Source organism: Balaenoptera musculus, chromosome 16, assembly GCF_009873245.2.
Source record: "Balaenoptera musculus isolate JJ_BM4_2016_0621 chromosome 16, mBalMus1.pri.v3, whole genome shotgun sequence".
In the NCBI taxonomy this organism is placed as follows: Eukaryota; Metazoa; Chordata; class Mammalia; order Artiodactyla; family Balaenopteridae; genus Balaenoptera; species Balaenoptera musculus.
In genome coordinates, this window is record NC_045800.1 from 82,268,861 (window position 1) to 82,291,015 (window position 22,155).

The 22,155-nt window shown below is 45.2% G+C and overlaps 1 protein-coding gene across 7 annotated transcripts in view; it reads left to right on the forward strand.

Moving 5' to 3' along the window:
• The window catches only part of SIPA1L2 (signal induced proliferation associated 1 like 2), a 219,495-nt gene that overhangs the window by 117,712 nt on the left and 79,628 nt on the right, over nucleotides 1–22,155 (forward strand). For 5 of the 7 annotated variants that reach the window (XM_036828105.1, XM_036828106.1, XM_036828104.1 and 2 more), the window contains 2 exons: nucleotides 12,854–12,987; nucleotides 15,326–15,535. In XM_036828105.1, coding sequence (XP_036684000.1) covers nucleotides 12,854–12,987; nucleotides 15,326–15,535 — 344 coding nt within the window. The remainder of the gene's footprint in view (nucleotides 1–12,853; nucleotides 12,988–15,325; nucleotides 15,536–22,155) is intronic. The other 2 variants (XM_036828107.1, XM_036828109.1) reach the window with 1 other exon arrangement.

The following is a 22,155-nucleotide window of genomic DNA, read 5'->3' on the forward strand; positions in this document are numbered from 1 at the left end:
AAACATTAGACACATCCCAACTGAGGCACATTCTACAAAATCCCTGCCCCGTACTCCTCAAAACTGCCACGGTCATCAAAAAAGGGGAAGTCTGAGAAACTGTCACAGCCTAGAGGATCCTAAAGAGACACTATGACAATGTCATGTGGTGTCCTGGATGGGATCCTCAAACAGAAAAAGGACACTAGGTAAAAACTAAACAAATCTGAGTACACTATGGACTTCAGTTAATAATAATATACCAATATTGGTGCATTAATTGAACAAATATACCAAAGTATGTAAGCTGGTAACAGCTAGGAAACTGGGTGAGGGGTATAAGAGAACTCTCTGATATCTTTGCAGCTTTTCTTTAGATCAAAAACAATTTAAAAATCATTTACTTCATTTTTTTTTAAATGTAAGTTATAAATTCTCATGATATATTTAAAATGAGAATCTTTAAAATAAGAAGAAAGAAAAAAATTGATACAGTTCTTAAAAGTAGCAAACCTCCAGGGCCCTTTCTGTACACACTTGCCATGAGTATCGTTCTCAAACTTACCTTGAGGGGCAGGGAAATTGTTAAGCTTTAGAATTTACTCTTTTTTTTTTAATAAGCTAGATTTAGTGTTTTTTGTTTTTTTTTTTGGTTGTGTTGGGTCTTTGTTGCTGCTCGTGGGCTTTCTCTAGTTGCGGCGAGCGGGGGCCACACTTCGTTGTGGTGTGCGGGCTTCTCAATGCAGTGGCTTCTCATGTTGCAGAGCGTGGGCTCTAGGCATGCGGGCTTCAGTAGTTGTGGTATATGGGCTCAGTAGTTGTGGCTCGTGGGCCCTAGAGCGCAGGCTCAGTAGTTGTGGCGCGTGGGCTTAGTTGCTCCACGGCATGTGGGATCTTCCCAGACAAGGGCTCGAACCCATGTCCCCTGCATTGGCAGGCGGATTCTTAACCACTGTGCCACCAGGGAAGCCCTAGAATTTACTCTTTCTGCTATCTGTATTGGAATGCACAAAGACATTCTCTTTGAATTTCCCCTGAAATCTGCAGGTTAAGGTGAGGTGGCTGTGAGGGGCTGTTTGGGATGTCCTTGGCACTCTGGTTCCCAAATCTTCACTGAACTCTCTGAAGGAGGCCTTTGTGCCCAGCTCATTTTTTCTTGGGATTTTCTGTGACAAGTACAACAGAAGAAGTACGTATCTAGTAGAAATCCTTTGTAAAGAGCTGAATTGGCTTTATGGGGCAGACTCTGTAGCGTGTATGAAAGAGAGTCTTAGTTTGCCCTCTTCTCTCCCCACTGCCTGGCGCTTAGGGGCCCTAGTGTTTATAGTCCCGTCATGTGCCCATGAATAAGACAGAGAACTTCTTTGATTTCCCCTTCCCATCGTAGCTTTACAAGACTTCTTAGGTGTGGGCAGATTGGAATTCTTTTTGAAAAGGTTGGAATTTTCCAGAAAAGAGTGTTTAGCTGCTTCTGAGCAGACCGGGTGTCCAACAGAAGCCATACATATCCATACCACAATGTAGGGTGTAAGACTGGCCTTTCCAAGGTCCATTTCTGCCCCCATTACTGAGTCCAAGGTCAGACAACTCACCACATGACAAGCCAATAAATCAAGAAACAACTTGTTGGGGCAAGGAATAGCCACTTTATTTGGAAAGCCAGCAGACTGAGAAGAAGGGGGACTAGTGTCCCAAAGAACCATCTTAACTTGAGTTAGAATTGAGGCTTCTTTTATACCGGAAGGGGAAGGGGTGTGGCTGGTTGTTGCAGACTTCTTGGTCTCGGAATCCTTTGTTCTTGCAGCTATCCACATAGGTCAAGTCACCATGTTCCCGTAAATCTCCAGCAAGACAAATGTTATTCTCTGTTCTGCAACTTTTTATCTCTGTATGAGTAGAAAAGTGTTAGACCCTTAAAGGTCAGAGCCTTGAGAATGGGCTCTCCTGTATATTTCAGGCTACAGGCAACATTCTTAACTTGTAGCAAAAGCAATAAAATACAAAGGCTGAAGTCAAAGAAACAGATCTAATATGGAGGCAGATTTGTTCTTCCCTATTACACCAGTAGCAAAATGCAAGGAAGTTTTCCCAATTAACTGCCACATCGGTCAAACTATACAGAAGTGTTAGAGTATTAACACAAAGGTGAAAGTAAAAGAAACATCCAGTATGGAGTCAGATTTTTTGTTCCCTTATTACACCCCAAGATGCCAGCCCTTAAGCCTTGAAGGCCCTTCCTGTGCCTGGCCCAGCCCTGGCTGCTGGATATGGAGCACTTCCAGGCATTCTCTCCAGGGCCTCTTTTCTGTAAAAATCTTTAAGTTCACTAATTTTTTAAACTACTGTTACCCAGCTCTATGTAAATGTATCCTTTTCTCCAATGGTAATCTTTGTCCTTAATATTTTAACTGAAGCATATTATTCGTACAGACATCTGCTAAATGAACAAATAAAATCAAAGGATTCTTCTAGAATATGTATAATAACCCTCTTGCCCTTTTTGATACCAACCAACTATTTTGTGGCTGGGGAATTGTCTTTTTGCCAATGGGCAGCGGTGTCTGTCCATTCTCATTGTAGTTGGAGACCTGTGACTGGCAGGCAGGGCAGCATATCTTGATGTAATGAGCATAGACTGTTCTGAAATCAGACTCTTGGGTTTACATCCCAAGTCAGTTTTGGACAACTTCTTGAACTTCTTTGTGCCTCAGTTAATCATCTAAAAATGGGATCATAATAAAAATATAAAAATATCTCCTGTAAAGGGCTTAGAACAGTGCCTGTTCCATAGTATATGTCCTTGTCCTCCCAGGAGTTCTTAGCTAAATGTATGAGATGTCTCTCTAAAAAGAAACTAGTGTCCCCACCACCGGTGCAGCATTTAAAGGGCAGGACTTTATTTTAATGGTTAAAAAGACGAAGAGAGAAAATAGTAGAGAGAACCATATGGCAGGGTGGGCCCCGGGGGAAAGGTGTCTGGTGAAGTCTGCCACTCCATTCCAAACACATTCACTTAAGTTTCACTAATGTGGCAGTTGTGGGCAGGAGGATACTTTTACATATCAAATGAACCCCATTGCTGAGTGATGCATGGCTGCATTTGCTTTGAATTTCATGCCTGGTGGCTTCTTTTTTTTTTTTTTTTTTTTTTTGTCCTTCTGGTTTTATACAGTCACTGAAGAAAATTAATAGCGAATTGGACACTATTAAATTCATATGGGGGAACTGAGTACCACCTAACAATAGTACTATTCTGGGATGCAAATTCTTCCTTTAGTGGACACAATCAACTCAGTTCTTAACCTTAGCGCCTGGCCAGTACCTCCACAAACAGAACTCCTATTGAGGTCCAGGGGGGCTCTTAGCAGGGAGGAATCACCCAGCTGCACACGGGATTCAGCCTGTGGGTTACGGTCACGTAGGTTCCATGTGGCTGAGGGGGCAGAGGGTGGGGGGGGGCTGGGAAACATGTATGCTGTGCTGGGAGGTCACAGTTCCCACCCCCTGCAGCATTTTAGGACTGCATGCTAGTTCATCCTATTCATCCTTTGTCCTCAGATGTGTTCTCAGTCAGTTATTGAGAAGGAACTGATACTCTCGTATTTCTCTAGGAAGAGGTATTAATACTCTAATATTTCTGTATAGTTTGACCCATGCAGCAGTTCACTGGGAAAACTTCCTTGCATTTTGCTGCTGGTGTAATAAGGAAGAACAAATCTGTCTCCGTATTAGATCTGTTTCTTTGACTTTAGCCTTTGTATTTCATTGCTTTTGCTACAAGTTAAGAATGTTGCCTGTAGCCTGAAATATACAGGAGAGCCCATTCTCAAGGCTCTGACCTTTAAAGGTATAGCACTTTCCCATTCGTATAGAGATAAAAAGTTGCAGAACAGAGAATAACATTTGTCTTCTTGGAGGTTTACCGGAACATGGTGACCTGACCTACCTGGACAGCCGCAAGAACAAAGGATTCTGACCCCAAGAAGTTTGCAACAACTAACCACGCTCCTCCCTCACCTTGCCTTTAAAAGTGCTAAGCCCTTCAAGGAGTTTGGGGCTTTTGGGGAGGACCTTGCATGGTCCTGCAATAAACCTTTCTCTGCTCCAAACTCCGACGTTTGGGTTTGTTATGCCTCACTGAGCGTTGAGCACACGAACTTGGCGTTGGGTAACACTGGTGCAGTAAAGCTGGAAGTCAAGGTCTCTGGAAGATAAGGTCTCAGAGCACCTAGAACTTACTAAAACCCACCTACCTTGCATTTGTTCAGATCCAAAACTTACTTCGCTTTTGTCCCACTTAAGAAATAAAAGGAAAGCTGGACAATTACTCTGCTCAGTAATGATCTGGGCCTCTCAGCTTTTATGCAGTGAACCCTTTCTTTGCTCTCGTAGTGTTTTCTTTCTCCTTCCCATTCTTGTAGCCAGTGACACTGAAAATTATGCATTATCAAAGGCAAGCCTTTGATAGCTGCCTTACTTCTCCAGACTTGCACTTTTTTAAAAATAAATTTATTCATTCATTCATTCATTCATTCATTTATTTTTGTTTTGGGCTGCGTTGGGTCTCTGTTGCTGCGTGCGGGCTTTTCTCTAGTTGCGGTGAGCAGGGGCCACTCCTCGCTGTGGTACACGGGCTTCTCATTGCGGTGGGTTCTCTTGTCGCGGAGCACGGGCTCTAGGCGCGCGGGCTTCAGTGGTTGTGGCATGTGGGTGGCTCTAGAGCGCAGGTTCGGTAGTTGTGGTGCACGGGCTTAGTTGCTCCGCGGCATGTGGGATCTCTCCGGGCCAGGGCTCAAACGCCTGTCCCCTGCATTGGCAGGCAGATTCTTAAGCACGGCGCCAACAGGGAAGCCCCCAGACTTGCACTTTTTATTCAAGGTTTTCTTAAAATTGCATCTTCCAAGATACCGTCCTTATGTTCAGGACAGATTTGTTGTCTCATCTTCAAGTTGTGTTCATTTTACTGTGCATGAGTTGATTTTTATAATTTAAATCTTCTCGGTAACCTCATCACCCTTGAGTTGCTTTACATGAGAGAGCTCTGAAGCCAGACTGCCAAGGTTTGCATCCTGACTCTGTCACAGGGGCTTGTGACCTTGAGCACATCATTCACTTCTCAGCTTCAGTATTACCATCTGTAAAATGGGGATACCTGCTCATAGGTAGGGAGATGAATGAGTTAATTTACGTAAGGTATGTTTAATAATGTTATTTTCACTGTAATACCTCAGGTTTTTCAAGCTTAGCTAATGCTTTGGTTAAATTTTGGTCAAAGGAGAATTCACATAGCCAAAATGCCTCATTTTCCCCATCAAATTAGGTAATTGAATCCATGAAACATTAGCAGGGAGTTTGAGATTCCTTGAGGTTCTCTAATGACTCTTAATGTTATTATCTGCAAAAGCATGTCCTGTTTTCTTTTTTCATTCGTCCATTTATGTATTCATCATTCCCTGTTCACGTCTTTATAACTCCTGGAATGGGGGAGGTGATTTAACAGTTGTTTGGAGGAGAAAGTGACAAAAGATACATCATAGGTCGGATCTTAGACAGCAGCCACCTGCGGCCATGGGTTTAACCCAGATAGGCAGTGAGCTGACAATTAAATGATCAACTGGCTATTGAAAGAGCAAAGAACCGTTAAAGGAAAGCTTCTGCTGTGAGTACTAACCAATGCAGGGCGATGGGGCATAGTCCGCAGCTGCTGGTGGCTCTCGTGGACTTGCTGATGGCGCCGTGGCCCATATGGTGCTGACACCTCTGAAATCACATGAGGCAGAGCCACGGGGCTTCTCTTTTACATACTGGCCTCGGGCGGCGTGTAGAATTGTGATCCTCACCTGTTCATTCCATGAGTGACGGACCCAATACCTCTCCCTTCCAAGATACCACAGTACCTGGAAACAGCCTTTGGGCTAAGGTTCAACGTACCCCTTTTTTTTTTAAAACTCCTCTGAGTTAGAATTTTTTTCTTCTCTTTACTGAGCAGCCAAAGTGCACCACAGAGACACACTGAATCTCATTTCCTACGCTGAAATCTTGTTAACCAATTTTTTAAAAAAAATCTGGCCCTGTTGTATTTGCATGATATGTAGATTTTCATTCAGGTTTTCCAGTCTTTTCACAGCTTCCATTCTGCCAAGGAAGGATTTTATTTGATTCCCCCTTGAAGCAACTTTATGGAAATCCAGGGCTTGGGATAAGGATGGGCTCACGTGGGTGAGGGGCTCAATGTCCTGTGCCCACAGAGGGGAAGGCTCTTGTGATGCAGATGAACAGCCTGAGCTGTCCTGAGGGGGACCAGGTGTCATTTGAGAGGGTCCCCTTGGCTCCCTCCTGGAGACCACAGGGAGCACCTTCCCTGCTCTCATCTCCACCGTGTGCGGAACGCCCCGTATGAAAGCTAGACAGAATGTTACAGTGCGCAGCCGAAGACTGTGGTTTCTTTAGAAACACGTCCAGGTAACCTGCTGTACTTCTCGGTGAGACTGAAAGCACGGAGCGATCCCTTAGAAAATAGCTACGGGGCCTTAGAACTGGCAAGTCCAAAGGTGTGATGGTTTGTACGTAGCGGAAATGTCTTCTCTCCTTGCGTTCAGAAACTGTGTGTCTGTGTGAGAGAGAGGAAAATTAAAAACAAGTGTGGGTCATGGCTTGGAGAGGTAGACACTAAGGAAAAAATTGTTTTTCTCACTAATTTGCCTGCCATCTTTGGTGGATAGGGTAATAATATACATATTTTGGGTTCCCCTCATTTAAAAAGAAATTCGTTACTGGTAGAAATTATTCAGTAAAATATTATATATGCCACTACTTTCTTTAAAAGACTACCCTGAGTGCGATGTAACGTCTGATTACAGATCAGCTTTTGAGATGAAAAGTATGAATCTCCTGTAGTATGAGTCTTGAACTATCAGACTGTTGGGCTTAAAATCAAAATGCCCCATAATGCTGTTTATTTGATGTTCACTCCCTTTTTGTCTTTCATTGAGTTTTTGTTGTTGTTGTTGTCATTAATACGCCTGCCTTCAACTATAACGTCTCTCTCAAGTTAATGATGCTAAATGTATTATATATATTTTGGGGGTGGGTGAGGTGGGGATGCTGAGGTTAAGAAAGCTTATGTAACTAACCCAAGGTTAAGGAGGTGATAAGTAGGAAAGCTCAGATTCAGAAACCCATTATCAGGCTCATTCGAATTACAGATATTTAGGAGTAAATGAGCTTAGGACTGCTAGTTAGACTTGGCAATTTCAACACACATGTTATCTCTCCCCCTTTCATACACCACAAGAAAATGATAGTGAAGGAATACAAAAAGGGCATAAAGCCACAAAGGAGCAGAAAACTAGGAAGAAGCCAAAGAAATGCCAAAGCTGATAGAGGAACGGGATGGTTCTGCAGATTAGAGGGCGCCACCCCCAGCCAGCGTTGGAGGGCGGTGTGAGGCGGGGACAGGCCATCAGGAGCTAGCCAGCCCACACCACAGAGCAGGTACCTTTGAAGAAGGGCTGGTGGGGTGAGCTGTGGTGGAGCAACCATCTTCAGAGATCTGGGATGCTTCCGAGATACTGCCTTTGAGTAAACGCCCACAGTGGCCGCCGCCACCCAACCCAGGCTCTGCTCCGGGACTGGGTCTCCTCTGTGTCCTGTAGCTGAGTCTTCTCCCCAGTCGTGGCCACCCCACACCCACCAAAACATCTTAGAATTAATAAATGAAATCAGCAAAGTTTCAGGATACAAGATTAATATACAGAAATCAGTTGCTTTTTCATAGACTAATAATGAACTACCATAAAGAGAGACTATAAAATAACAATCCCGTTTAAAATTGCATCTAAAAGAATAAAACATTTAGGAATAAACAGGAGGTGAAAGACCTATACTCTGAAAATTATAAAACACTGATGAAGGAAATTCAAGATGATACAAAGAAATGGAAAGATATCCCATGCTCTTGGATTGGAAGAATATTGTTAAAATGGTCATACTACTCAAAGCAATCTACAGATCAAATGCAGTCCTTATCAGAATACCCATGATGTTTTTCATAGAACTAGAACAAATAATCTTAAAATTCCTGTGGCTCCACAAAAAAACCAAAATTATCAAAACAATCTTGAGAATAAAGAACAAACCTGGAGGTATCACCCTCTCAGACTTCAGACTGTGCTACAAAGTTACAGTAATCAAAACAGCATGGTACTGACATGAAAACAGAAACATATAGATCAATGGGACAGAATAAAGAGCTGAGAAGTAAACCCGCACATTTATGGTCAGTTAATTTATGACAAAGGAGGCAATGTACAGTGGAGAATAGACAGTCTCTTCAATAAGTGGTGCTTGGAAAACTGGACAGCTACATGGAAAAGAGTGAGATTAGAACATTTCCTCACACTATATGCAAAAATAATGTCAAAATGGATTAAAGACCTAAATCCTGTAGACCATAAAATTCATTGAAGAGAACATAGGCAGAACACTCTTTGATGTAAGTCATAGCAATATTTTTTTTGGATCTGTCTCCTGAGGCAAAAGAAATAAAAGCAAATATAATCAAGTGGAACCTAATTAAACTTAAAAGCTTTTGCACAGCAAAGGAAACCATCGACAAAACAAAAAGACGTTCTACCGAATGGGATAAAATATCTGCAAATGATATGACTGATGAGGGGTTAATAATGAAAACATATAAACAGCTTATCCAACTCAATATTACAAACCAAACAACCCAATTAAAAAATGGGCAGAAGACCTGAATAGACATTTTTCCAAAGAAGATACACAGATGGCTAACCAGCACATGAAAAAAATGCTCAACATCACTAATTATTAGAGAAATAGAAATCAAAACAACAATGATAGATCACCTCACACTAGTCAGAATGGCCATCACCTAAAAGTCCACAAATAACACACGTTGGCGAGGATGTGGATAAAAAGGAGCCCTCCTACACTGTTGGTGGGAATGTAAATTGGTGCAGCTACTATGGAGAACAGTATGGAGGTTCCTAAAAAAACAAAAAATAGAACCACCATATCATCCAGCAATTCCACTCCTGGCTGTATATCCAGAAAAAACAAAAACACTAATTAGAAAAGATACCCACACCCCAGTGTTCATAACAGCACTATTTACAATAGCCAAGACATGGAAGCAGACGAATGGATAAAGAATTGGTACATATATATAATGGAATATTATTCAGCCATAAAAATGAATGAAATTCTGCCATTTGCAGCAATGTGTTTGTACCTAGAGAATGTTATGCTTAATGAAATAGGTCAGACAGAGAAAGACAAATACTGTATGATATATATGGAATCTAAAAAATAAAAGAAAAAAACCAGACTCACTGCCATAGAAAACAAACTACTGGTAACCAGTGGGGAGAGGAAAGCAGGGAGGGTCAGAGTAGGGGATTAAGAGATACAAATTATTTTGTATGAAATAGATAAGCAACAAGGATATATTGTACAGCACAGGAAATTATAGCCATTATCTTGTAATAACTTTTAATGGAGTGATATCTGTAAGAATACTGAATCACTATGCTGTATACCTGAAACTAATATATTGTAAATCAACTATACTTTAAAAAAAAAATTTTGAAGGACTTAGCCTCATCTGGAGAGGCGGTGAATATTCCCGCTGGACATGATGTTTGCATTGAGTCTGGAACGATGAATAGGAACGTCAAGTGAAGAAAAGTGGGAGAGGTGACAGGCAGAGGGGGCAAAGGCGTGTGAGTGAGGAGATTTATGAGAGAAGAGCCTAGACAGAGATTGGATGAGAGCATTGAGGACTTGAAAGGAGAAGATGGTTTGATGGATGGAAGGGGAGACTGAAGGATAGGCTTTCAAACAGGTAAGCATGAAGACAGAGGCAGAATCAGAGAGGACAGCCTGGCTGAGAAGACGCCGGGGAGGAGCGACAGAAGAAACCCAGAAGCAAAGAGCTGTGAGATGCCTCATTCTGAATGGGGTCGTCCCAGCGGTCTAGGAAGTAGAGGGTCCCAGCCCAGAGTGGGTGGCCAGTGGTGCAAACATGGCGGACCGCTAGGGCAGAGACTGGAAGGTGGGTGCTGGCTTTGCCAGCAGACGCCGTGGAGTCCTGAGCAGGGCGCTAGTGTGGAAGAAAGTGAGCGATGGTTGAGGACACACTAGTAGTCGAGAAAATGGGAAGAGAGAGGGTGATTGCTTGAGGAATAGTAATTCTCCTCCCTGGAGGCAGTGGGGTGAAACTGCTGGGGTGAGTGAAATGGTCATGACTCGTATCTGTGCCGGAGACCCATCCACTTCCAAGGACTTCCAGCTCTTCCTCTCACTGACCTTCTGTTTCCTCCCCAGTTTTAAAAAAATATACTTTACGTACAGTGAAACTCACCCCTTTTAAAAGGTGTACAGTTCTCAGAGTTTTGACAAATGAGTGTGTTATGTAACCACTACCACAATCAAGATGTGGGGTAGCTCCATCACCCCGGAAAACTCCCCCGTGCACCCCTGTAGACAGCCCCTGCCCCTGCCGTCACTGCTCTGTCATCTGTCCCTAGAGCACCTGCTGAGTGTGAGAGCAGCACACACACACTTTAGGGTTTTTAGTTGTCACGTATTAGAATTAATAATTGGATGCACTTAATCTGGGCTCTCAATTTTATCCTGAAAAGGGGTTTTGTTTGTTTGTTCACTCTTTCTCCCTAAAATAATTTGAAGCTCTTTTGATTTATGTCACGGGTTTCATCAGATGCCCAACAAGGAACCGATTTGAGCATTTTTGCCGGTCACTTTTTTTTTTTTCTTTTTAACGTCTTTATTGGAGTATAGTTGCTTTACAATGTTGTGTTAGTTTCTGCTGTATAACAAAGTGAATCAGCTATACGTATACATATATCACCATATCCCCTCCCTCTTGCGTCTCCCTCCCACCCTCCCTATCCCACCCCTCTAGGTGGTCACAAAGCACCAAGCTGATCTCCCTGTGCTATGCGGCTGCTTCCCACTAGCTATCTGTGTTACATTTGGTAGTGTATATATGTCCATGCCACTCTCTCACTTCGTCCGGTAACTTCTTGAAGTGGGTTCTTAATGTATCAAGCTGATGATAAATAACTCCTCAGGGTAAATAACTCTTTTTTTTCAATGTATGTTTAATTTCACTGGAGCCCTGCAGGTTTGTAATAGTTAACCAGACTGTTACCAGAGTTATCCATGAAAAACAAAGGCTCGTTTCCTATTGTATAAGTCTAGGACTAAGTCAGCAATTCACCTTTTAGTCCCTAAAATAGTCGACTTGCTCTTCTAGCCCTGCCTGGCTTAAAAGGGAAATTATGTCAGTATTTATCTCATTTGGTTGCAAGAAGTAAAACGTAAACGATCTGCCTTTTAAGATGTAGCCAGTATTCATCAGCGGCTTTAGGTAATATTTTCCTTGAGTGATACAAGTGCCGTTTTTCTTTGTTGAACTTAACCTGTTTTCTACTTTCTGAATAACATTCTCTATTCCTTTAGAAATTACTGTGCCAAAAAATGTTAGCATAACCCAAAGCCTTTGGAATACCTATGGCTTTTTTCAAGCTTACAAATGTTTGGTATAGTATGTTTCTTTTTACCTGAAAACTGTAAGTCAGAAAGATTGGCCAGAACCACTAAGGTGACATAGAAAAGGGATAGAAGCAGTTTTGCATGTGGGGTGAAAAAAATCAATTTTATAAGTGTACATCTTGGAGAACGGCCCAGGCAGCAGTTCAATAGGAAATAAGTGAATAACACCTGGGGCTTTGCATGGACCACTTGCTCTGCACGGATTACTGGTGTGAAGAGTTGCTAAAATCCAGAAGCAGCATGAGTAAACATTTGGGTGATTGCACCCTCTGTTTTGTGTGGGTCGGACCACATCTGAGTGTTAAGTTTGGGTCCTTACAGAAGACAACACTTAAAAAGTCTGATTGCAGTGAAGCATTTTTACTTCTTTTAGCAGAGCTCATCACGCGTCCAGAAGGGATTCTCACAAAGCAGTGAGCTTGCTGTCACTGGCAGCGTTCAGACTAGAATATATGCTTCGTGAGTGGGGAGTTTTTCTGGATTATTACCCAACTCCTGAGACAGTGCCTGGCGCACAATTGTTGAGCGTATAAATAAGAGCCTAATGACCATCTCTTAGGAAGAATGTCCTCGGGGGTCCCTGTGCTAGGTGGGCAGGAGGGCCTCAGAGTGCATTCCTCCAGTGAGATTGTGTGCATTTAGATCTCTATGGGACCCTGACTTTATGTGAAAGAAATGATTAGCTGATAACATAGTAAACTAAGTTGTAGTATTTTAGGAGATATAATTTGGACTCAGCAGCCTAATGACCTTTTATCCATTTTTTGTCGGCTGATCCATCTTGCTTTAGACTCTTAGGTGCTTTCATGACATCATCGTGACAGGGTGGTCTTTGCCACCCCCCTGTTCTCCGAGATGAATCCGGCTCGTCTTGAGTGGCTGATTAGCTCACCTCCGCTGCCTTTAATCAGTCAGAGGAGGTGACCTTCCCAGCTGGAGGAAAACTGTTCAGTCTCGGTTCTTCAGGTGGCCAGGTTCCTTTTTTTAACAGTTCCTAAGATGGCAAAACTCTTTCCAGTGATGCCAAACTCAACTTTGGGGCTCCTGCGCGGCTTATTAACTAGCGAGAAGCAGAATGGGAGGACGAAGTAGTAGAAAATGACAGGTTAAAAGTGCATCTGATTTGGAGGCAAAAAAAAATGGATCACATCTGGGGGAATCCTGCACCAGAGCCACTGGTACGTCTTCAAGGATTCGGTACACAAGCTGAAAGATGCCCACCCTGTTCTTGGTTGCCTTCGTCTCATGCCACTGCTCTCTTGCATTGCAGAGCACCAGAACTACTTCGGAATCGATGAGAACCTCGGCCCTGTGGCAGTCAGCATCCGGAGGGAGAAGGTGGAAGACGCCAAGGAGAAAGAAGGGTCCCAGTTCAACTACCGGGTGGCTTTCAGGACGAGCGAGGTACTGGGCGCTCAGGGTGTCTGTCCTGGGCTGGGCCTTGGGGTCGCTGCTTGGTTAAGGTGTCGCTTTCATTGTCAGTGCCGATCACAGCAGTTCAGGGGACCGGAAGGGCTTCTACTGTTTTGTTCAAAGTAGAAAATTTGAAGACCTGTGATGGATGTTAAGTGGCAGTGATTTGACCGCCATCTTACATGACAGAAAGGATGAAATGATCAAAATGCAAGGTTTTCGGGCCTGAAGCAGAGGACAGACTTGAACTATATGATTCATGTGAGAATTGAAGGACGACTTTAGCGTCGAATGCAGAAAACCAGGAGGCCGCCCTTGCGGTGGGTGTTGGCTTAGCGTGTCTGTAGGTCTAGCACCTCCGTGGCCCCGCACTTCATCCCGCCAGCACCCAGGCTACTTCCCCGCTGGTCTTGCTTTGAGTGAAAAGTGCGACTGTTATACACCATATGGCCGATGCGTGGAGCCCTGTAGGCGGGGATGTTGATTTATATGAAGAACTAGATCTGGCCTGCACTTCAGGTCTTATCCTCTTGACCATTGTCATTAGATGGGAATGGGTCGGCCATACAGTCCGGAATGTGATTCCTTCGAGATCAGGGTACAGAGAGCCCCTCGCCGGCCCTGCCCAAGCCTGGCACTTTGGTGCCCACTGCCTGTGCATTGGTGCTCCCGTGAACGGGGCTCTGTGCCGTAAAGAGGAAAGGAAGCCCTCTCTGGAGGGAACATATTGTAAGTTACGGACCTGCAGCGTCCTGTTCAGTAGGCACCAACCACGTGTGACTATTTAAATTTAAGGTAATTGAATAAAATAAGAAATGTGGCTCCGCGGTCGCACCTGTCACAGGTCACGCGCTCAGCAGCCAGTCGGGGCTGGTGGCTCCCATATCAGCCAGTGCAGATGGCGGGCGGTCTCGTCACCGCAGAGAGTCCTGTTGCACAGCGATGCCCCGGAACACCGTGCAAACGCTAGCGCCGTCGTTACCACCGTCACTGCGGCTGCTTTGTAACAAGAGTCGGAGGGGTGGGGTTAGAACCAGGCCTCTCGGCCGGCCGTGCTGGGCCTCCCCTCTCCGCGTATTTGACCTGGGCTTAGATGACATGTGTCAGAATAGTGGCTCCAGGCTTTCACCACGTGTTTGAGGACATATCACAGATCAGGAGGCAGAGTTCGGTGGTGGTCTTCCCAGCCCTGGGTCACCTGCCCCCGGGGGTCACGGGATCGCCCCACTCAGCCTCGGGAATTGCCAGCAATGGAAAGTGAAATAGGAAAAGTGGAAGAAGAGAAGATGATGTAGAGAAAAATGGGAAAAAGAAAACGGAAGGATGGAGGAGGTAGTTGCGGCTAGCCCGGCCCTAGGACCCCCGGCTCCTCCTCGGCGCCCCTCTTGTGGTGGGAGTGACTTCACGTCCCCCGGCGGGGCTTTGTCTCACTCCTTCTCGTGCTTCACGCACGTCTGGTTATATCAGCCCCGCCTGGCTCCTTCCTGACCCCTGAGTCCTTCGGTTGTTTAAAGACTGACTGTTGAGTGTTGAATTTGCTTCTTCAGGTCGAGAACTTTTAGCCTCTTTTGCCCCACTCTGGAAAGAGCCCTAGCTTTCTTCCTCTTTTTTTTTTTTTTTTTTAATAAATTTATTTATTTATTTATTTATGGCTGCGTTGGGGCTTCGTTACTGTGCGCGGGTTCTCATTGCGATGGCTTCTGTTGTTGCGGAACACAGGTTCTAGGCATGTGGGCTTCAGTAGCTCTGGCTCGAAAGCTCTAGAGCGCAGGCTCAGTAGTTGTGATGCACGGGCTTAGTTGCTCCGCGGCATGTGGGATCTTCCCGGACCAGGGCTCGAACCCGTGTCTCCTGCAGTGGCAGGCGGATTCTTAACCACTGCGCCACCAGGGAAGCCCTCTTCCTCCTTTTTTTTTTTTTTTTTTTTTTTTTTTTTAAATTTTTTTAAATTTATTTATTTTTATTTTTATTTATGGCTGTGTTGAGTCTTCGTTTCTGTGCGAGGGCTTTCTCTAGTTGCGGCAAGCGGGGGCCACTCTTCATCGCGGTGCGCGGGCCTCTCACTGTCGCGGCCTCTCTTGTTGCGGAGCACAGGCTCCAGACGCGCAGGCTCAGTAGTTGTGGCTCACGGGCCTAGTTGCTCTGCGGCATGTGGGATCTTCCCAGACCAGGGCTCGAACCCGTGTCCCCTGCATTAGCAGGCAGATTCTCAACCACTGCGCCACCAGGGAAGCCCTCTTCCTCCTTTTTTAAGGCAACTAAAAAGTTATGCTTTAATGAGGCAACCAGGACTAAGTGTTAACCGGGATGTTGTATTTTGCCCCTGCAGCTGACAACCCTGAGAGGAGCGATTCTGGAAGATGCCATACCCTCTACCGCCAGGCATGGGACTGCACGCGGACTCCCTCTCAAAGAAGTCCTGGAATACGTCCTTCCAGAGCTGAGCATCCAGTGCCTGAGGCAGGCCTTGAGCTCACCCAAGGTCTCGGAGCAGCTGCTCAAGCTGGACGAGCAAGGGGTGTGTATCACGTGGGAGGCTGTAAGTGTGCGGGACTTTGTGTCCACGTTTCTGAATGTTCTGGAGTTTCCCCCTCCATCTGCCTTTGGGGATCATTTATTTTTCATGCCTTAAAGCATTTTCTCTCCAGTTTTTCCGGAATATGCCTCTATACTAGTTAAGTAACATGATGCCTTTAATAATAAGTGCAATGCACCTCCCGCTGAGTTGTGACTTGCGTTGTTTTTACCAGGGTTTCGGTATGTCCCAGCCGGCAGGAGCAGATCTGATTCATGATTATTAGAGACTGCTGGTGTATTTTCCCAGGGTGTAAAGAACTTCACGTTGGGCCTTTCCCTGAACTAACATTTATTCTTGTCTGCTCTGTGCAAAGTGTCATGCGAACAGATGGCAGTGAACAGCACGTATCAGGAGGCTTGAAGCTAAGACTTGGTCCCTACCCTTGGGGCCGTTAAGACGAAGAACACCACGGCCGTTAGTGTGGTCATGGGTCATGGAGACATAGAAATGCAGTGTGTGCTCTGGGAAAAGAGAAAGTAACATGTGAAGGAGGTGGTGTTGTAACTGGGCCTTTAGACTTGAGTAGAATTCCAACAGGGAGATACGAGCCGTTGGCTCATTTAGAAACCATGGCCTGTTTCTTTACAAGAGAAGGGCACACACAGGGAGGTTAGGAGTTAAAACAACAACAATTACAAAGTATGTTGAGGCTGGAGTGAATGCTGGGCTATGGAGTTAGCACTGATGGAGGAGGTGGTAGGGAATATTGAAGGTTTGCCGGTAGGATGTGACATGCTCGTAGCCGTAATTTAGGACGGTTATTCTGGTAGAAGGGAACTGGACAGCCTGGTGAAGGTAGAGACTGATGATGGCCTGGAGCTCAATTATGTGATCATTAATCGCATCCAGGAGAGAATTAATGATGGACAGGATTTAGGTGGTGGCCCAGAAGATGGAAAGAAGCCTTTTAACTTCAGATGCAAGATAATTTGGAGGCAAACCTGAGTGGTCGGTGCCCAAGGGTATGCAATTTATTTTAAATGAGTGGATTTGTTTTTAAATACATGCTTTGCAGAAAGACAAAGACAATTATGATGTCTTTCCAGAATTTTCCAAGGACAATTCTTTCTCATGTTTTGGAGGGAGTATGCGGGATTTCTTGGTGGACCCAGTCACCCACTCCCTGTGATATATTGGTGGAGTATTTGATACTCAGATGGCTGGAATTCTAAAAGAGATGGAGTTGTAATTGCACTAGCAAATTCACACTGCATTCTCAGCCAGAGGAAGCAGGCACTGTGGAATTCAGAGTGGCGAATCCTGCAGTCTGTCTTTCTCAAGAATGAAGGCTGATATATTAAAGACAACAACTAAACCAAACCAAACCAAAACTTGAACCCTGAGCAACTGACTTCTAAAATCCCACAGAAGAGTTCATCATGATCATCACTGGTAAAGTGCTTTTAGAATGGTCATGAGGCAGTTGAGGAAATCCTGTTGTCATGGAGGGACAGAGGGGGTGTGTCGCTGCTGGTCCAGGGACTCAGAGTTCAGGAGGGCTTGGTGGGAAGGACAGCATTTGTCACTGAACCGAACCTGGGTCCACTCACCTGCACGTAGGTGCAGTAAAGTCAATCTCCTGACACTGGGTTTGGGTGAAGGAAAGTGCAGCGTTTATTGTAAAATCACCAGTACAGGGAGAATGGGTGGCTTGTGCTCAAAAACCCCAAACTCCCCGAAGCGTTTCAGCAGAGCATTTTTTTTTCTTTTTTAACATCTTTATTGGAGTATAATTGCTTTACAATGGTATGTTAGTTTCTGCTGTATAACAAAGTGAATCAGCTATACGTATACATATATCCCCATATCCCCTCCCTCTTGTGTCTCCCTCCCACCCTCCCTATCCCACCCCTCTAGGTGGTCGCAAAGCACTGAGCTGATCTCCCTGTGTTATGCGGCTGCTTCCCACTAGCTATCTATTTTACATTTGGTAGTATATGTAAGTCCATGCCACTCTCTCACTTAGTTCCAGCTTACCCGTCCCCCTTGCCGTGTCCTCAAGTCCATTCTCTACATCTGCGTCTTTATTCCTGTCCTGCCCCTAGGTTCTTCAGAACCATGTTTTTCTAGATTCCATATATATGTGTTAGCATACGATGTTTGTTTTTCTCTTTCTGACTGACTTCACTCTGTATGAAAGACTCTAGGTCCATCCACCTCATTACAAATAACTCAATTTCATTTCTTTTTATGGCTGAGTAATATTCCTTGTATATATGTGCCACATTTTCTTTATCCATTCATCTGTCGATGGACACTTAGGTTGCTTCCATGACCTAGCTATTGTACATAGTGCTGCAATGAACATTGTGGTACATGTCTCTTTTTGAATTATAGTTTTCTCAGGGTGTAAACCCGGTAGTGGGATTGCTGGGTCATATGGTAGTTCTATTTTAGTTTTTTAAGGAACCTCCATACTGTTCTCCATAGTGGCTGTATCAATTTACATTCCCACCAACAGTGCAGGAGTGTTCCCTTTTCTCCACACCCTCTCCAGCATTTATTGTTTGTAGGTTTTTTGATGATGGCCATTCTGACCGGTGTGAGGTGATACTTCATTGTAGTTTTGATCAGCAGAGCAATTTTAAAGGCCAGGTGAGGGAGGGGAACCCCAGGGTCTGTGATCAGCTCGTGCACAGTTCTCTGATTGGCTGATGGTGGTCAGTCCTTAGGCACCAGAAGGTCTGGGGGCTATGTACTCATGATCATCAAGTGATTTCTTCCATTTGGGGGTGGTTTTAGCATCTGAAAAACAACTTGGGAAATAGGCGTCAGATACTATTATCTGGTCTATTATCTAGGTACTTCAGAGAGGAGCTACAGCAGAGGATATGGGGGAGGGGTCTGTCCTGGGAAGGCCCCACAGGGTCCTGCTCCGTTACACATTCACTTCCGTGTCACGGAAGAGTCTGGAAGAGCTGTGCTGACCCCCGTGGTCTTCATCCCTTTATGTTTCTGGTGTGTGTGGCTTCTCCCTTGATTACACGTCCCTTACCTGCTGGGTAGCAGGTGCCTGTGGATGAGGTGCTTGGTCCCTCAGGCTGCTGTGGAGGAGTCCACAGGTGGCCCCGTGTTCCCCAGCTTGGATCCTGACGACCAAGCCCTGAGAGACGTTACAACAGCCACAGGTGACTGTCTCCTCACAGAATGAAGCAGGCACTTCTTGGGATGTCTATCCGACAGAATAGGTCCAGGAGCTACGCCGGTGGGAAGCATTGAAGGTTATAAAAATGACTCTGCCAGGGAATTTTTCTTAAACTAGGCCTTCAGGTACTTTGAATGAACACCTATTTACAATCTGATGAATTAATTTTGAGAACTGGGTGTTTCTTTTAAGCACACCAGTGCATTTTAGAGCTCTAGCTGTATTCATGTGTTTTTTTCTTTCGAGATTATATTTATTTGACTCTGGTATACTTTCATAATGGTGTACAATACGACATTTTAACGTCCCACAACTCTTAGTGGGATCTAATTTCCATATTACGTCAGCAAGAGCTACTATTTATGCTCATCTCTGAAAGATATTAGACAGCTTTTCTAACATCCTGGTTTCTAAAGGATCCTTAAAAGTTGCCCTAAACTGTTGGGGTGTTTTGAGTCTCTTCTGGGTAGTGCTGTCTTTATCTACTTTCCTGATAGAAAATCTGCCCAAGGAGGGGATGGGCCAGTTTTATGTTACTAGTCTTAAGGGGTTTTAATCTTGAAAAAATACTTTAAAGGACATATTGTCGTTTTCTGCTTTCTTGGAGTTTGGAATCCATTCCTGGTTTGACAGTCACTGTGTTTATCTGCTCTGCGCAAGACATGTTGTATCAATGGGAGATATAGTGGGTATCAGGTCATTCATTCCGTTCTTTACATTTGGTAAGATGTTTTGAGCAGGAAGACTCCATGCCATGGAGAATTATAAGGGAAGTAATTATCAATCAGGACTTTGAAAGTTTTGCTACTTTATCTACATAAATTCACCTCCCAACCTCTAAGATTCCATTTTTCCTTTTTTAAAAGACTATCCCAGTTTGTATAACAGGTGAATTCCTAAGATTATATAGGTTGACTTTTTTTTTTTAATTGAAGTGTAGTTGATCTACAATGCGTCAGTTTCAGGTGTACAGTAAAGTGATTCAGTTATACATATATATGTATTCCTTTTCAGATTCTTTTCCATTATAGGTTATTACAGTATATTGAATATAGTTCCCTGTGTTTATTTTATATATATAGTAGTGTGTGTCTGTTAATCCCAAACTCCTAATTTATCTTTACCCCCTAGGTTGACTTCTTAAAAAATTAATTCAGGTAAATTATGACAGCTCACTAACTTAGAATATTAGGGCATCTTTGGATTAATTTGTTCACAAGCCAATTACCCCTTCTGCTCTTGTCTCCTCACCCAGATGTATGTTTACTCACATACCAGGTTTACTTGACACGAAGTCAAGCGGGTCTAAATACATGAGACTACACGCTTAGAACAGGTGGTTGAGTTGGGAGGACGCAGTGGAAGGACTTTCCTGCACCCTTGAATTTATTTTCAAGGCCATTCCGAGGCTCTGTTTTTTGTCACCTTCCTTTAAATTTAAATTTTCTTGTCAATAGTGACGGGGCTTCTGGCCTTGGGACAGAGCACTCAGCTTTCATCCAGTCCCAGGAGGCAAGGGATCGTCTGCCTGTCCGGGCAGGGTCTGTGTGTCCAGCTCTGAGCACGGGAGCAGTCTAGAGTTTTGACAAGTGGGTGTTTTTAGTTTTTGACCGTGGTGACGCCCAGGTGCCAGCCTCGTTCACCCCAGGACAGCGGGACTGGCTGTGATTCGCATCAGAACAGTTAAAGGAAGGTCAGTGGGACGGGGGCGTGGTTAGGCTCAGCCTGAGTGTTTAGAAACAAAGCCTTGTTCCGAGAGAATTGGGGGTTTTCATTCATGGGGACCCGGGGTCTGTCCTCCCCTTGGTACCGTGATTGGGCTGAAGAGGTGTGCCAGCTTTCTGATGAACCACGGGCAGGAGGGGGTCAGCCTTGGTGTTGCATTTCCATTGATTTCATGAGGTTTATAAGAGATTCGAGTGAGAGAGGTCTCTTCCTTCACACCGTGTCTCATCCTCTTACTGTTTTAGTGGAATCACAGGCCTTGTAGTAAACAGGCCGCAGTGGTTTATTCTCAGTCACTGGAGCAGAGCTCTAGGAGCTGGGGCAAGACACCTGGGGGCTTTGAAGTCTAATTTAGCCTCATCCCCCGATTCCCATGGGCCCAGGGCTGTTTGGGTAGAAAGCAAGTCCTGTTCCCGGTTGGGATGTAGACACAGGCTGGTCTGTGCGATGGCTGGAAGGAAAGGGGTGTGAGTGGATGGCACCGCGCTCAGCAAGGAAGCTCCGGGGGGTTCAGTTCTCCAGGTATTTGGCCTTTGCCTGAGTCCACAGGGAGCATCGAGTCCGCAAGAGGAATCAGAGAGAAACTGCGCTGGTCCAGGGGGGGCTCTGCTTCACCCGCATGGGGCCGCCCCGGTCCCAACCCCGGGGCCCCAGACAGCTTTGCTCCGGGCCTACTGCACAAAGAGGCAGAGGAGGGGTTTCCTGCTGGGGTTGGCGGGGCTGCCTGGGACAAGCCGCAGGTGTGGCAGGGGCGCGGCGTGAGGTGGCATCAGGAGAGGTGGCACCAGGAGAGGTGGCAGGGCTCTAGGGAGTGGCAGGCAGGGGGACAGACAGGGCGGCAGCCCCGGGGATGTGGGTGGTGGTACGGCCGCCCCTGCTGGGTGCAGAGGATGTGTGGGCGGGGGGCCCTGGGGCCCTGGGTACCTGTACCTGCTAATCTCTCCACAGGATCTCTGGGGGACTCTCCATGAGGCCAGGGCCGGACAACTGGGGAGAAGGGAGGTCACACCATCACGGTGTCGAGGAGGTACAGCAGTCTCATAGAGGTCCCGTTAGAGGATTTATCCAGTTCTGACAGTCACCAAGGTCATCCACATCTGTGGTGACAATTGCCAATCCCAGGTGTTGCCTAAAGTACTTTAAGATCCTGGAGTGTCTTCTGGGTCACTCAGAACAATTAGTGTTCTGAAATAATTAGTGAAATAATATGAGACATTTGTATTATACTTTTTTTTTTTTTTTTGGAGGATGATGGTCTGTTTGCAGTAAATGTGGTGTCTCATTTATTTGGATAGTTGAGTTGATCAGAAACATTTATTCCTCAATCCCTGGACAAATAGAAATGTTTTTTCTGCCTTGACGCTGCTAAAGGACTTGAACAACACAACTCATAGCACTAATAGCTTACGCCCAGCATCTCATAGCCCCACATTCCGGGCCTCGATCCTTGTCTTCACTGTGTGATTGGGGCCTGTGTGCTCTCCACCCACCCCCCCAAACCCCTCACCATGGGAGCCATCCCTGTAGGTAGCTTATCCGGTCCGATTACGAACAGGTGACTGATGTCTCGTTTGGTTCCTCCCCTCCCGCGTAGCACCCAGAAGGTGGAGCGTGTGTAGAATGTACTGGTGGTCGGCTGCCCACCCAGCTCTGAGCTTCCCCTAGCATCTCTGCTGAGATGCCCCAAGCAGGCGGATCCCTACCTTTCTTG